We start from the raw sequence: 14,337 nt of genomic DNA on the forward strand, positions 1-14,337 counted from the left end.
TGCGCCATTGCACTCTAGCCTGGGCGACAGAGTGAGACACTGTCTCAGCGGGGAAGAAAGCAATATAAATAAAAGAGCATGGATTACATGAAACTGTTTCTCCTGGAAGCACTTAAGTGAAGCAATATGCCACAATGAAGCTATCAAACACAAACGACAGGGCTGGACAGGAACGGCAACCACAGGGACCCTTGTCCCAGCTTCTGACCCAGCAGATGTTATAACTGTGGATGGCAGGCGGCACATGCCTGCATCTGGATACAAGAGTGAATTCTTGCTAAAACCCAGGGGTGCACAGTGTGTAGACAAGTCACTTGTATGTTAGAATACCAACAAGATTCAGCTCCAGAGTAAACCCTGCATGGCAGCTGAGCCACGAGGCTGACCTGGGAACCTCCAGTGACTCATGAAAGTTTGCTGAACAATTACAATGTACACGTCACGGCCCATCAGTGCCTAGCACTGCTTCCGTCTCTGTAGTAGCCACAGGCACTGCGGCCGCCTCAGAGCAGACGGCACAGAATACCAGGGCAGCATCACGGCGCCAACACCGAGGGCCTGAGGCTGCTGCCTTTAACCACAGTTGCAGAAGAGGGTCCTGTGCATCCTGCCCTGGGAGGCGCCCACAGAAAGCCACCCAAAGGGCTGGCCTTGGTGTTCGGGCACACCTCTGACAGGGCTCCTGTTTCTGGAGGGCAGGTATGGAGAATGCTTATCCCCAGGACTGGGCTTTGGACGTCATCTCTGCCCTAGGTGTCTGAGGACCAAAGTTCTAAGCAGTGCTTATTGGTGTGCGCAAGAAAAGAATTTGTTTTTTGAGATGGAGTTTCACTCTCGTCACCCAGGCTGGAGTGCAATGGCACGATCTCAGCTCACTGCCACCTCCGCCTCCTGGGTTCAAGCGATTCTCCTGCCTTAGCCTCCCGAATAGCTGGGATTACAGGCATCCGCCACCACGCCTGGCTAATTTTGTATTTTGGTAGAGATGGGGTTTCACCACGTTGGCCAGGCTGGTCTTAAACTCCTGACCTCAGGTGACCGGCCCGCCTCAGCCTCCCAAAGTGCTGGGATTACAGGCGTGAGCCACCGCACCCGGCCAAGGAAAAGGAAATTTTAAACGCACGTGTGTTATCTTTAAGAACCATGATTTAAAAGAACAGTAACTCCATATAAAAGAGGTTTATTTTGATGTTAGAATCATCTAGTGATTGAACAAGATTGGACATGAACCCACCCACGCCTAGGGCTGGGCCGCAGAGCAGCTGCTGCTGACATCTGTGTGGATTTGACATGCAACAGGGAGCAGTCACGTGCTCGCTGGCCATTGTGCTTCGAAAGATTTTCCAACGGACGGCTGTAATTGCAGTTTTCAGATGTGCTCTGGCCTCCAAGGACTGTGGGGCCAAGGGGTGTCCTCTGTATAAAAGTGCTGTCCTGGGAGCTTCCCAACGGACATCTTGGGGCATGTGAGCGATTCCCAGGGAGGGCAGCTCGGCCTTCCTCAGGCTACCACTGCAGTCACCGCCGGCATTCTCACCAATAACCAACTAAAAGCATCAGTCTCTGTGAACCTGGCTGCGATGATAAGAACCAAATGTTTTCTAATCGAAGACTTGTATGCAGAACACAGAAAACTGCAGTTAGGAACACCCTACAAAATCGAACAACAGTATTTTCCAAAATATTTTTTACATCACTTTAAATAATTTACAAAAGGCTACAAAATCATATTTACCAGCACACGTCTGTTAAATAAAAGTTTCATGTTGGTGTACATATATACAGGGCTATGTATAACAGACTGTTTCCCCTCCCTGCAACCACAGAACCANTTTTTTTTTTTTTTTTTTGTGAGACCGAGATTTACTCTTGTTGCCCAGGCTGGAGTGCAGTGGCGCAATCTTGGCTCACCACATCCTCTGCCTCCCAGGTTCAAGCGATTCTCCTGCCTCAGCCTCCCAAGTAGCTGGGATTATAGGCATGCGCCACCACACCCGGCTAATTTTTGTATTTTTAGTAGAAACGGGGTTTCACCGTGTTGCCCAGGCTGATGTCGAACTCCTGACCTCAGGTGATCCGCTCGCCTCAGCCTCCCAAAGTGCTGGGATTACAGGTGTGAGCCACTGTGCCCGGCCAAAACCAGCCACTTCTTAAACGTACATTTTCATTTCTATTTCTGTATTTTTCATCAGTAACCTTTATCTTTTCATTATAGTCAATACTAGAATGGTTTCTACTACACAGTAAAATATCTTGACATTGAAAAAAACACTCTTACATTTAGTACACAAAATACCAGAAGCCTCAAAGATTTTGCTAATAACGTGATCTGTCCCCCACCCTCCCCAACAGCCACGCCTGGGAATAAACCTGGCTGTGATTTGCAGATGTGGACTGTGGGCTTTGTGCTGTTCCTCACACCCCTTAAACAGTTCCTTTCATTCATTTTGAGGGAGCAGGAGTCCAGGGGGCAATACGTTTTCATGTTTATATGAGCAGACAAGGTGCTAATAATTAAATGTACTGCTTGATTTTCCGAAGCAAATGTATCTCAAGCTGGGAAAACCTGATGTCTGACCCTTCAGATTTTGAGCGACAGATAAAATAAGGGGGACTCTTCCCTAAAGGAAGCTTCGTCCCCTATATGGGGACGTGGGTGGAGAATATCAGACATGACCCACCAGAACTTTTTCCCTTTCCCATCCCCGTTCCCCGACATCAGGCTGACCCACCCCAGAGGGATGGCCTCTCCTGATTCTTTGTATTGGATGAAATGGACGCTGGCTCTACTCCCTGGGAAGAGAGAGGGGCTTTTGGGACATGACTCACATCTAGGTCTTAATAATTACAGACTTGCAAAGAGCTTGACTTACTGACACCCCGTCCACCGGAGACTCCTACAGGGCGGGCACACATCTACTTATTCCCAAAGCGGCTCCGGGTCTGTATTTATGGGATGAGGCCGCATTGTCACACCCGAATCTGTGGAGGTGCTGGGAGACAGACTGCCACCACAGGGGCGGGCATCCCTCCTGGACAGCTCCTGGCTGCTCCAACTGCAGCCCCCTCCCATACAGAAAAACCCACTGGCAGGTGTGGACAAACCTTGGATCTTGGTCTCTTCTCTAAAACACACAGGGCAGTGTAGGGGTTAAGAAGCAACACTTCATGTCACATGGCCCACGGACAATTCCAGGGAATTCCAGTTTGTGAAAAGAAAGTAGGCATCAATGGACTCATCTCCAGCTGAGTCTTAAGGCACCAGTGACTCCTGAAAGCAGGACAAGAGGAGCTCCAAAGACAGCCATGATCAGCAGAACAAAGGTCGGAGGAATCCCCCAGTGTTCCAGGGAAGACTCCCATGGATCGCCTGTTTTAACCCCATCAGGAGGGCCGTTTGGCAAGCCACTGTTTGTCACAGCAAAGCCTGACCCCAAGGCCCTCGGTAAGGAGCTCTGAACTGGGGACATCTTGTGCAGTTTTGAGTCCACCCCACCGGGGTGACCCCAGCGACGACACGGTACCTCTTTACAAAAACTGAAAATGGGCCGGGCGCGGTGGCTCAAGCCTGTAATCCCAGCACTTTGGGAGGCCGAGACGGGCGGATCACGAGGTCAGGAGATCGAGACCATCCTGGCTAACATGGTGAAACCCCGTCTCTACTAAAAAATACAAAAAACTAGCCGGGCGAGGTGGCGGGCGCCTGTAGTCCCAGCTACTTGGGAGGCTGAGGCAGGAGAATGGCATAAACCCAGGAGGCGGAGCTTGCAGTGAGCTGAGATCCGGCCACTGCACTCCAGCCCGGGCGACAGAGCGAGACTCCGTCTCAAAAAAAAAAAAAAAAAAAACCTGAAAATGGACCAAAATGTTCCATAAAGAAATGCAGGTTCCCGGAACATTCTTAGTGTGTAATTAACCCACGGTGACTGTTTGCCAAGTGGCAACTGCTCTGCATGTGGATAGCAGATGCCGTACCCACAAGGATGGGCAGAACACGCTAACTAGAGCCGGTGACCGTGTGCTACAAACGCCATGTCCCTGAACCTTGGGAGGTCTTCTCTCTGGGGTAGCAGTAGCTCTGACCTGCACTGCTGTGTGGAGCATTGGCAGAGGACATGGGAACATCACAGAAGGTGTAAAGGGTCCGGGGTTTGGAGAAGACATGAGACAAGCGACCTTGAGGTGGTCATGGGGGCAGGAGTGGGAGAGGCTCAGTGCTATGTGCACTATGGTTGCGACGCCTCCCCTAGCAGGCCCAGGACGAGGTTTCCAGCCAACACCCCCAAAGGCACTATCTAGAAATATAAATAAGACAGGGCGGGGTGTCTCAGACCCGTCATCCCAGCACTTTGGGAGGCTGAGGCAGGCGGATCACCTGAGGTCAGGAGTTTGAGACCAGCCTGGCCAACATGGTTAAACTCATCTCTGCTAAAAATCCAAAACTTAGCTGGGTGAGGTGACAAACGCCTGTAGTCCCAGCTACTTGGGAGGCTGAGGCATGAGAATCGCTTCAACCTGGGAAGCGGAGGTTGCATGAGCCAAGATGCGCCATTGCACTCTAGCCTGGGCGACAGAGTGCACTCTAGCCTGGGCGACAGAGTGAGACACTGTCTCAGCGGGGGAAGAAAGCAATATAAATAAAAGAGCATGGATTACATGAAACTGTTTCTCCTGGAAGCACTTAAGTGAAGCAATATGCCACAATGAAGCTATCAAACACAAACGACAGGGCTGGACAGGAACGGCAACCACAGGGACCCTTGTCCCAGCTTCTGACCCAGCAGATGTTATAACTGTGGATGGCAGGCGGCACATGCCTGCATCTGGATACAAGAGTGAATTCTTGCTAAAACCCAGGGGTGCACAGTGTGTAGACAAGTCACTTGTATGTTAGAATACCAACAAGATTCAGCTCCAGAGTAAACCCTGCATGGCAGCTGAGCCACGAGGCTGACCTGGGAACCTCCAGTGACTCATGAAAGTTTGCTGAACAATTACAATGTACACGTCACGGCCCATCAGTGCCTAGCACTGCTTCCGTCTCTGTAGTAGCCACAGGCACTGCGGCCGCCTCAGAGCAGACGGCACAGAATACCAGGGCAGCATCACGGCGCCAACACCGAGGGCCTGAGGCTGCTGCCTTTAACCACAGTTGCAGAAGAGGGTCCTGTGCATCCTGCCCTGGGAGGCGCCCACAGAAAGCCACCCAAAGGGCTGGCCTTGGTGTTCGGGCACACCTCTGACAGGGCTCCTGTTTCTGGAGGGCAGGTATGGAGAATGCTTATCCCCAGGACTGGGCTTTGGACGTCATCTCTGCCCTAGGTGTCTGAGGACCAAAGTTCTAAGCAGTGCTTATTGGTGTGCGCAAGAAAAGAATTTGTTTTTTGAGATGGAGTTTCACTCTCGTCACCCAGGCTGGAGTGCAATGGCACGATCTCAGCTCACTGCCACCTCCGCCTCCTGGGTTCAAGCGATTCTCCTGCCTTAGCCTCCCGAATAGCTGGGATTACAGGCATCCGCCACCACGCCTGGCTAATTTTTGTATTTTTGGTAGAGATGGGGTTTCACCACGTTGGCCAGGCTGGTCTTAAACTCCTGACCTCAGGTGACCGGCCCGCCTCAGCCTCCCAAAGTGCTGGGATTACAGGCGTGAGCCACCGCACCCGGCCAAGGAAAAGGAAATTTTAAACGCACGTGTGTTATCTTTAAGAACCATGATTTAAAAAGAACAGTAACTCCATATAAAAAGAGGTTTATTTTGATGTTAGAATCATCTAGTGATTGAACAAGATTGGACATGAACCCACCCATGCCTAGGGCTGGGCCGCAGAGCAGCTGCTGCTGACATCTGTGTGGATTTGACATGCAACAGGGAGCAGTCACGTGCTCGCTGGCCATTGTGCTTCGAAAGATTTTTCCAACGGACGGCTGTAATTGCAGTTTTCAGATGTGCTCTGGCCTCCAAGGACTGTGGGGCCAAGGGGGTGTCCTCTGTATAAAAAGTGCTGTCCTGGGAGCTTCCCAACGGACATCTTGGGGGCATGTGAGCGATTCCCAGGGAGGGCAGCTCGGCCTTCCTCAGGCTACCACTGCAGTCACCGCCGGCATTCTCACCAATAACCAACTAAAAAGCATCAGTCTCTGTGAACCTGGCTGCGATGATAAGAACCAAATGTTTTCTAATCGAAGACTTGTATGCAGAACACAGAAAACTGCAGTTAGGAACACCCTACAAAATCGAACAACAGTATTTTCCAAAAATATTTTTTACATCACTTTAAATAATTTACAAAAGGCTACAAAAATCATATTTACCAGCACACGTCTGTTAAATAAAAGTTTCATGTTGGTGTACATATATACAGGGCTATGTATAACAGACTGTTTCCCCTCCCTGCAACCACAGAACCATCACACGCACGCACAGCTACACACACAGCTACGCCGCTTTCCACGAATGCACGGAACCCGGGACACAAACCCATAGCTCAAGGGCTTAGACCTTCACTACTGAGCTGCCGCCACTGTCCTCCGTGGAGGTGTCGCTGAAGTCACTGGCGTCACTGCCCAAAGCGTCCTGGTCCTGGTCATCCCTGTTGATGACCCGTCGATACCTCAAGTCTAAAATGCTTTCCTCCGAGCCTGAGCTCCTCCTGTCGTGCAAACTCAGCCCTGTCTGTGCCTTCCTGCTTGGCCAGGGGCCGCCATCCTTCTTCGCCAGCAAGTGTGGGCTTCCAAAGACAGGGCTGGGTCCGGCCTGGGCCTCCCTGAAGGCCGAGAAGGAGGGGCCCTGCAGAGGCAGCCCCAGGTGGGGGCTGAAGAGGCCGGCCTGCCTGCCCCCCCAGGAGACACCCTTTCCAAAGTGGAAGAGCTGGGTGGACAGCAGCGGGGAGAAGCCCGCAAGGGGCAGGCTGGGCAGGCCCCGGGCGGGTCCCTCAGACCCGTTGTCTCTCTCACTCCCAATGCCCCCTCTCCATGCCGCATCTCTGCCTTCGGAGCGCAGCACCCACGGGCTGGGCAGCCGACTCTGGTGGGCAAAGTCACTCCAGGGCAGGGCACGGTCGGCCTGGGCTCCAGTGTCCCTCTCAGCTCCCGGGCTGGGGGTCAGGAAGCTCGGGCTCCCGCAGCCCATGTGAAAGGTTCCTCTGGCACCTCCTGCCTCGGTGCCCACTGTGGCACAGCTGGACAGCTGACCAAAAGCACTTTTGGCAACAGGCTCGGCCCCTCGTGGGCTCTGGTCTTTGTGAACGTAAACGTTTCTCCTGCTCACGGAGAGCCCCTTGGCGGAGACACTGCCACTGGTGCTCCTGGGCGGCACCGGATCCCCTCGGGCCGGAACAGCAGGGAGCCCCTTCCCGCCCTGGCTGAACAGACCGGCTGCGCCCTGCGCTCCTGCGCTCTCTGTGCCTCGAAGCCCGTCGGCCAGATGTGGGACTCCCCTGGCCCTCTGGCTCCGCGTGCACATGCCAGGCACTGGGGCCGGCTCCCTCCTGCACAGCACCTCTGGCCCGGCTGGGCCCCCTGTCCCGAGAGCAGTGGGGCCCTCTGCCTGAACTTCTGAACTGCTCACTGACTCCTTGGCCTTTTCCGCCAAAAACTTTCTAATCTCCAGTTCGATGCTATCGTCGCTGTCCACTGAACTGCTATCATCAGATAGGGAGCTGGGGCTGGGAGCTGGGCCCTGGGACTCCCTGGGGAATGGATTCCCTTCAGAGGCGGACGTGGAGGCAGAGGCGGGTCTCCTCACCCGGAAGGCCAGGGCCGTGTCCTGGCTCCCGGGGCCCTCCTGCTTCGTCCTCTCTGCCGTGCTGCCTAAGACACTGGGGGGTTTCTTCCAGGGGCCCTCGCCACTGTCTCTCTTGGACTTGGAGAGGCAGCTCTTCAGCACCGGCGGGCCCCCATCTTTCCAGTCTCTCCGGAGCCCGCCCAGCTGCTCCAGGAAGTGCGTCTGGGCGGTGCTGAACCTGACCTTCTTCCTGCACGCAGCCCTGGGCTCCCTGCACCTCTTCTTGAGCTTTCGCTTGGACCTTAACAAGTCCTTGATGGCTGTGTCCAGGTCCTCGTCACTGTCCAGGGAGCTGCTTTTGTCTTCAGAGCTTTCCTTCTCTTCTAGGCGCCTCACCTCGTCTGTCTTACCCTGGCCCTGTGACATGTGAGTGTCGCCGGGTCCCCTGGCGGTGCTCTCCCCTCCCGGAGCCTCGCTGGCTTTGCCCTGGACAGGCAGGTCCCGCCCCTCATGGCCAGGCTCGGCTCTCCCCTGGCTATGGTTGGCATCCTGGCCACTGTCTTTCACCACCTCCCGCGTTTTCTTGGGCGTGGATGGCCTCACATGGCCACCGCCTCTACGCTTCCTTTTGCAGCCCAGTAGTGGGTCTTGTGTTTTAGAAAGAGGGACCTTGGGGCCGCTGGTCTGGCTGTTGAGGCCAGGCGGCAAAAGTGGAACCTGGGCAGCCTGTGGGCAGCTCTCACCTCTGGCCAGCAAACTCCCCGACTGCGCCTTGAGGGCCAAAAACGTCCGGATTTCCTGCTCAATGCTGTCGTCACTGTCCACAGAGCTACTGTCGCCGTCAGAGCGGGAAGGCACGTTCGGGGAGTAGAAGACGGGGCTTGCAGACAGGGACCGGTCACTGCCCTCCACAGGGGCCGGCAGGATCGTCTTGGAAATGTCCAGGATTGCTTCTGCGCACATCAACTCAGCAGATGTATCTGCCCGGCATGAGGGCCGTTCCACAAACTCGCTCCTGGAGGCCGGGCCCGCTGGAGGTGGAGCTTTGGTTTCCTTCAGGAGCTTGGGGGAATGGTCAGCGTCCCCTGGACCAGGGTCCATGGTCTTGGCGGCCACTGGCTTCTTCTTGCTGAGTGTTTTCCTGTGGGTCTCAGGCAAGGCACTTTTTGGGGCGCTGCTTGTGTTGTGTGTGGAAGGGTCAGGTGCTCTCTCCTCTCGGAGCTGGGCCGTCTGAGGCGGGTCCCCTTCGCTCTCCTTGCGTGTTTTCTGCAGCTGGTACAGCTGGATGGCCTCCTCGATGCCGTCATCGCTGCTGGAGTCAGACGCCTCGGGTGCCTGTGCCAGGCTCGTGACTCGCTTTCCCCTCCTTGCTGCGCTGGTGCCCCTTTTGGTCCCACTTTTATTCTGTGCTGCTTCTGAAGGGCGGCAGGAGGTTGCTGGCTTCGTGCTGCCCTCGTTCTCCTGCGTGGTTGTGACCTTGGACCTGAGGCTTCTGGGCTGCACGTTCGTCTTCGCTAACCGGGGAGGTCTGCGGAAGGCGAACTCCCTCTGGACGCCCATCGGGCCCTGCCGAGGCACCACCTTTGTAGCCGGCTCTTGGTGGGATTTCGAGAGTGACTTGGCCGAATTTTCATGTGTGTCTGGTTTCTTCTCCACGGACCCATCACATTTCTGGGTCTCATGCTGTCTCTTCTCGTTCAGAAACTGTTCTATTTCTGCCCTGATGCTCTGCTCAAAGGAGTCATCGCTGCTTACACTGACCGGGGAGGCAGAGCCCTGGTCCTCGCTAGATCCCACCTGGCTGCCGGGGCCACCACCTGATCCAGGTACAAGTTTTGGTGGACACAGGGCAGTCGGGGCACTGCCGTGTGCCAGTTCCGGCTTACATCTACTGCCTCCGCCTGCGGCCCTGGAAGGCCGGGCTGTGCCTGGCTGAGCCCCACCGGTCCCGGGCTGTGTGGCGCCACTCTTTGCCTTCAGGTACTCCTGGATGGCCTCCTCAATGTCTCGGTCCACGGAATCGTCACTGTCTGAATCTAGCACCAACGGGCCAAAGTCTGCAGTTTCCTCCTCCCCCATGGGGTCAAAGTCAGCAACGAGACCACAGGCAGCCAGTGTGGGCGGCTCCTTGTGCACGGTGGGCTTGGCGGCCACCCTGGCGTCGTGGCATCCCTCTGCCCTGTGGCCCCTCTGTGCAGCGCGCTCATCGCTGGTGCCCCGAGCAGCCCCGTCACGCTGCAGCGTGCTGATGAGCATCTGCACCCGGGCGCTCACCGACGCGCTCTCCACGCCCTCGTCAGCCTCCGAGAAGCACCCGGGAAACCTACAGCTCCCTGGCGGGCCAAAGGCCTCCCATTTGGACTGGAGAGCAACCACTGGAGGAGCGTTCATGAGAAACATTCTAGCAGACGGGGAGGAACGCGCAGAGGGGCGGCGCTTTATTTCTCTGCCGGCTTCACATCCTGGGCGGAAAGAAAGCACAGGGGCATGATGCAGCTAAGAATAGCAATAGCAGCCAGTACCAAGCGAGGCCCCAGAGGAACAGCATGTCGGGCTCACAGAGTTGAGAGTCGGGTGGAGCCCGATGTCCACCCGACGTCCAGCTAGCTGGGTGTCCTTGTGTGACTTACTCATGCTCCTGGGGCCTCGGATTCCTCGGCTGGGAAAGGAACAGTTTACCTGCTCCAGCCCAGGGCTGCTGGGAAGATTCAGTAAGAAAATGTTTCCAACCACCCTCCACGGTGCCACACGGGGCATGCACGTACATCACCTCCCCACTCTTCCCTTCTCACTCCGGGCTTCCACCTTCTCTGTAAGAGGGGAGAGGTTTTATTTACCTCCAAAGGTTGGCAAGCGGTACCCATGAGACAATGTCTTCAAATGCTTCTTTGCAGGTTAAAAATGACGACTATAAACCCAGGATCAGCACGACGTCATGCGTAGCTTTATCTTGACCCAACCAACAAGCTCCTGGAACAGAAAGTTGTATGATGTGAGCCACTCAGAAATTATTTCCCCAAACATCTTGAAGGGCTGCTTTTACTAAACCCTCTCTGTGTTAAATGTCAAATGTAAATTTGCCAGGTGGTCTCATGGGACTGTTACTCTTAGCTAACTAGCACAGAAGTCACCCTGAACACAGTGATGCCCCTCCTCATCCTGTGCTTCCAGAGTTCAGACCAAAGGTGGCTGCCTCAGCACAAGTGCTGGGCTGAGCTTGGGACACTTTGAAGACCTGCTCACGAAAGGCCTGGGGATTGCCACTGCAGGGAGGAAGCCCAGGTGGATGGCAGTCACTTAGAACAATACCAGGGATACTGCACAGCTATTCGTTCTTAACATGTTGCTCTGATCCCCACCTGCCTACACCAAAATTGGAGTGCAAAGCGGTTCCTATGCAAGCAAGCCCCCAAGGCTTATGGACACTGAACTCCCCTTGGCTCAGAGGCTGTGGCTGTCCTCAGGACCTCAGCAGTGGGTGAAAACCGGCCCCGTATGTTTTGCCTCTGTTGTGGATTCTTCTCTACCACGAGCTTTCTCTGTTTAACCAGGCACTTTCTTCCTGACAAGCACATAATCGGATATTTACATGCCACCATCTTTTCTCAAAAACATGAAGCTGCGGCCAGGTGCGGTGGCTCACCTCTGCAATCCAGCACTTTGGAAGGCCAAGGCGGGTGGATCACCTGAGGTCAGGAGTTCGAGATCACCCTGACCAATATAGTGAAACTCCATCTCTACTAAGAAAATACAAAAATTAGCCGGGCATGGTGGCGCATGCCTGTAATCCCAGCTACTTGGGAGGCTGAGGCAGGAGAAATGCTTGAACCCGGGAGGCAGAGTTTGCAGTGAGCTGAGATCGCGCCACTGCACTCCAACCTGGGCGACAGAGTGAGACTCCATTTCAAAAAGAAAAAAGAAAAGAGAAAGAAAAAAAAAAGGTGAGGCTAGCCACCTACACACAGGTGAGCCCAAAAGGGGTAACCAGCCATTAACCAGGGGGTGAGACAGATTCAGAAGTAAGTCATTTGCTAGTACCAATCTGTGCTCTAAAAGGGAAACTAAAATACAAGAATTACTTGAAATTACTTGAAATTCTCTGAGTCCAGGTTGACTGTGATCAAATGGCAGCCAGTGTTCCCAAACGGCCCAGGGATCAGGTCCTCATCACTCCACTTACACGCCGAGGCATCCTCTCTCTGCTTTTTCAATAGACGTTTGACTACTGGAATCAAAGAGAATCAGAGGCATCTAGTTACAGGCTGAAGCTACAGTTCATCAGTGCTTTTTTTTTTGGAAAGAAATACCATTAACTTAAGGGCTCAAAATTAACTTTTGAAGGAACTCACTCTGAGACATTTAACCACAAGTACAAATACATTTAACTTAACGTATTAAGACAAATACATTTAACCACAAGTAATGTCTAGCTATCCTGGACAACAGATCTGATGCTAGCTGAAGTGACGGTGATGGGGCACATATGTGACATTATCTACTAGTTCTCAAACTCTGGCCACCCACTGCAGCCCATGATATCTCCCGTAAAGTCCCCTTCACTGACACAGAGCACTGAGGACCAACAATGCCGTAGGGGCTCTCTCACTGGCTAGCAGACCCATGCCTGCCTTACCGTAGGTGTTATTCAAATTGTGTCTGCAAAATAACATCAATGACAAAACATTTGCATTAGCCTTGGGCTGAGAAGAGTCTAAATTCAGACTATTAGCTCCTTAAACAGTACTACTACCTTAAGAAAACGGGCCCAAGTCAGTCTCTTTCCGCTAGATGACAAGGTGGGGGACGGGAGTTTTCCTGGGGAAATACTCTGTTCTCCACCAGCCACGTTTACAGCTTCCAACTGATTGCAGAGAGGGCCTGGACACCTAGTGAACAGTTTTCTAAGTTGTCAAATCACCTAGTCCAAGAATGGTATTAAAAAATCTGGCCAGGTGCAGTGGCTGACGTCTGTAATCCCAGCACTTTGGGAGGCTGAGGCAGGTGGATCACCTGAGGTCAGGAGTTTGAGACCGGCCTGGCCAATATGGTGAAACCCCTCCTCTGCTAAAAATACAAAAATTAGCTGGGCATGGTGGTGTGTGCCTTCCAACTACTGGGGAGGCTGAGACAGGAGAATTGCTTGAACCCGGGAGGCAGAGGTTGCAGTGAGCTGAGATGGCGCCACTGCACTCCAGCCTGGGAGACAGAAGGAGACTCCATCTCAAAACAAAACAAAATGAAAACAAAAAAACAAAATCGGGGGGGGGTGTCTCCCCAGGACAGCTTGTGGCTTTAAAACATTATGCAAGATGAATCATTCTTGAAAAGCCCCCTGGTTCGGGGATGGTGACTCACGCCTGCAATCCCAGCACTATGGGAGGTGGAGGTGGGTGGATCACTTGAGGCCAGGAGTTCGAGACTAGCCTGGCTAACATGGTGAAACCCCATCTCTACTAAAAATACATAAATTAGCTGGGTGTGGTTGCCCACGTCTGTAGTTCCAGCTACTCCGGGGGCTGAGGCATGAGAATCGCTTGAACCAGGGAGGCGGAGGCTGCAGTGGGGCAGGCTTTGTCAAACTGCTGCCCCAGGATACGGTCTTGAGGGTGGCTGTGGGGACACCCAGCACCTGCATCCCAAAGCCACACGGTGTCAGATTTTAGGAAGCGGTGGAGAACACTCGGTACCTTCTCGGTCCAGACATCAACCTTCCGGAGAAAACCAAAGCACCCACACTGGGCCCTCGCCATCCTAACAGTCTGCCCACCTGTGAGAAACGCCCCCAAATACTCTACATTTCTTGGTTGGCCGAAAAGCAGCTCAGCAAGCAGTCTTACCTCCCAGGTGGGGTTTTCCCCCAGGGTAGGGAGGCCAGGGTCTGCAGGCCAGGGAGAGGAGCCCCGGTGCAGGAGCGGGCGGGGCAGCAGGAGGGCCCGCTCCAGCCACCCAGAAGTGGGCGTGGGCTAGAATTCCGCTCCCAGCCTTCCAGAAGCTGCAATTTTACAACCTCACAACAAGCGTCCCCCAGCAAAGCTGCACCGCCATTTCCTGTGCTTGGGAACTGGAGGCAAGGTGAGCCCCTCCCGGCTGCCCCCGCCCGACCTCCCCCGACTCCCGAGCTCGGGCTACTCACGGCCTGCGGGCTGGGCAGTGTCCCCCACGGGAGCTCCCCTCCCCGAGGGCACGTTCACCCCAGCCGCTTGGATCGGCGACCTAGTGCTTGGCACGGCGGGAGCGAACGCCTCCCAGGGAAGAGGCCGGGCCTCCAAGCAGGTCTGCACCCCCGGAGTTATGTTTCTGGGATCCGAGGACTCGCGAGCTTGGGGCCCGGGAGAGCGGCCACCCTCCCGGAAGCTCCGCCTGGCGCAGGGCGTGAACCTCAGTCTCCAGGCCGGCCGGGCCGCGGCCATTCTCGGAGGGCAGCGGCCGCCCCGGGCCGGGCCCAGGCTCCCCACCGCGGGCCCTCACCTGCGCCTCACCTGGGGCTCCAGGAGCGCGGGGCGCGCGGACCGAGAGTCGCACGGAGGCCAGAGCCAGGACCCTGGCCCGGGGTACGGAGCAGCCCCGGCGCCGATCCCCGTCTGCCTGCCCCGGGGAGCCCCCGCCGCCCG

General features: G+C 54.8%; 1 protein-coding gene across 3 annotated transcripts; it reads right to left on the bottom strand.

Moving 5' to 3' along the window:
- Positions 1 to 5,736: 5,736 nt before the first annotated feature.
- On the bottom strand, positions 5,737 to 14,323 carry PPP1R26 (protein phosphatase 1 regulatory subunit 26). Of its 3 annotated transcripts, none has more exons than XM_017848739.1 (4): positions 13,860 to 14,323; positions 11,816 to 11,951; positions 10,564 to 10,696; positions 5,737 to 10,188 (listed from the first exon to the last, which is right to left on the bottom strand). In XM_017848739.1, the coding sequence occupies exon 4, from the start codon at positions 10,124 to 10,126 to the stop codon at positions 6,497 to 6,499; it is 3,630 nt and encodes a 1,209-aa protein (XP_017704228.1). In that variant the 5' UTR covers positions 10,127 to 10,188; positions 10,564 to 10,696; positions 11,816 to 11,951; positions 13,860 to 14,323; the 3' UTR covers positions 5,737 to 6,496. The 3 variants fall into 3 exon arrangements, with proteins under 3 accessions (XP_017704228.1, XP_017704239.1, XP_017704232.1); XM_017848750.1 differs by having other exon boundaries at positions 11,806 to 11,951; XM_017848743.1 differs by lacking the exon at positions 13,860 to 14,323 and adding an exon at positions 12,477 to 12,687.
- Between the last annotated feature and the right edge of the window lie 14 nt (positions 14,324 to 14,337).

This window comes from Rhinopithecus bieti, unplaced genomic scaffold, assembly GCF_001698545.2.
Source record: "Rhinopithecus bieti isolate Rb0 unplaced genomic scaffold, ASM169854v2 scaffold_2205, whole genome shotgun sequence".
NCBI classification, from domain to species: Eukaryota; Metazoa; Chordata; class Mammalia; order Primates; family Cercopithecidae; genus Rhinopithecus; species Rhinopithecus bieti.

What these genes read in the sequence shown, in the direction of transcription:
- PPP1R26 (XM_017848739.1), bottom strand. Translation starts at nt 10,126, where the DNA reads ATGTTTCTCATGAACGCTCCTCCAGTGGTTGCTCTCCAGTCCAAATGG.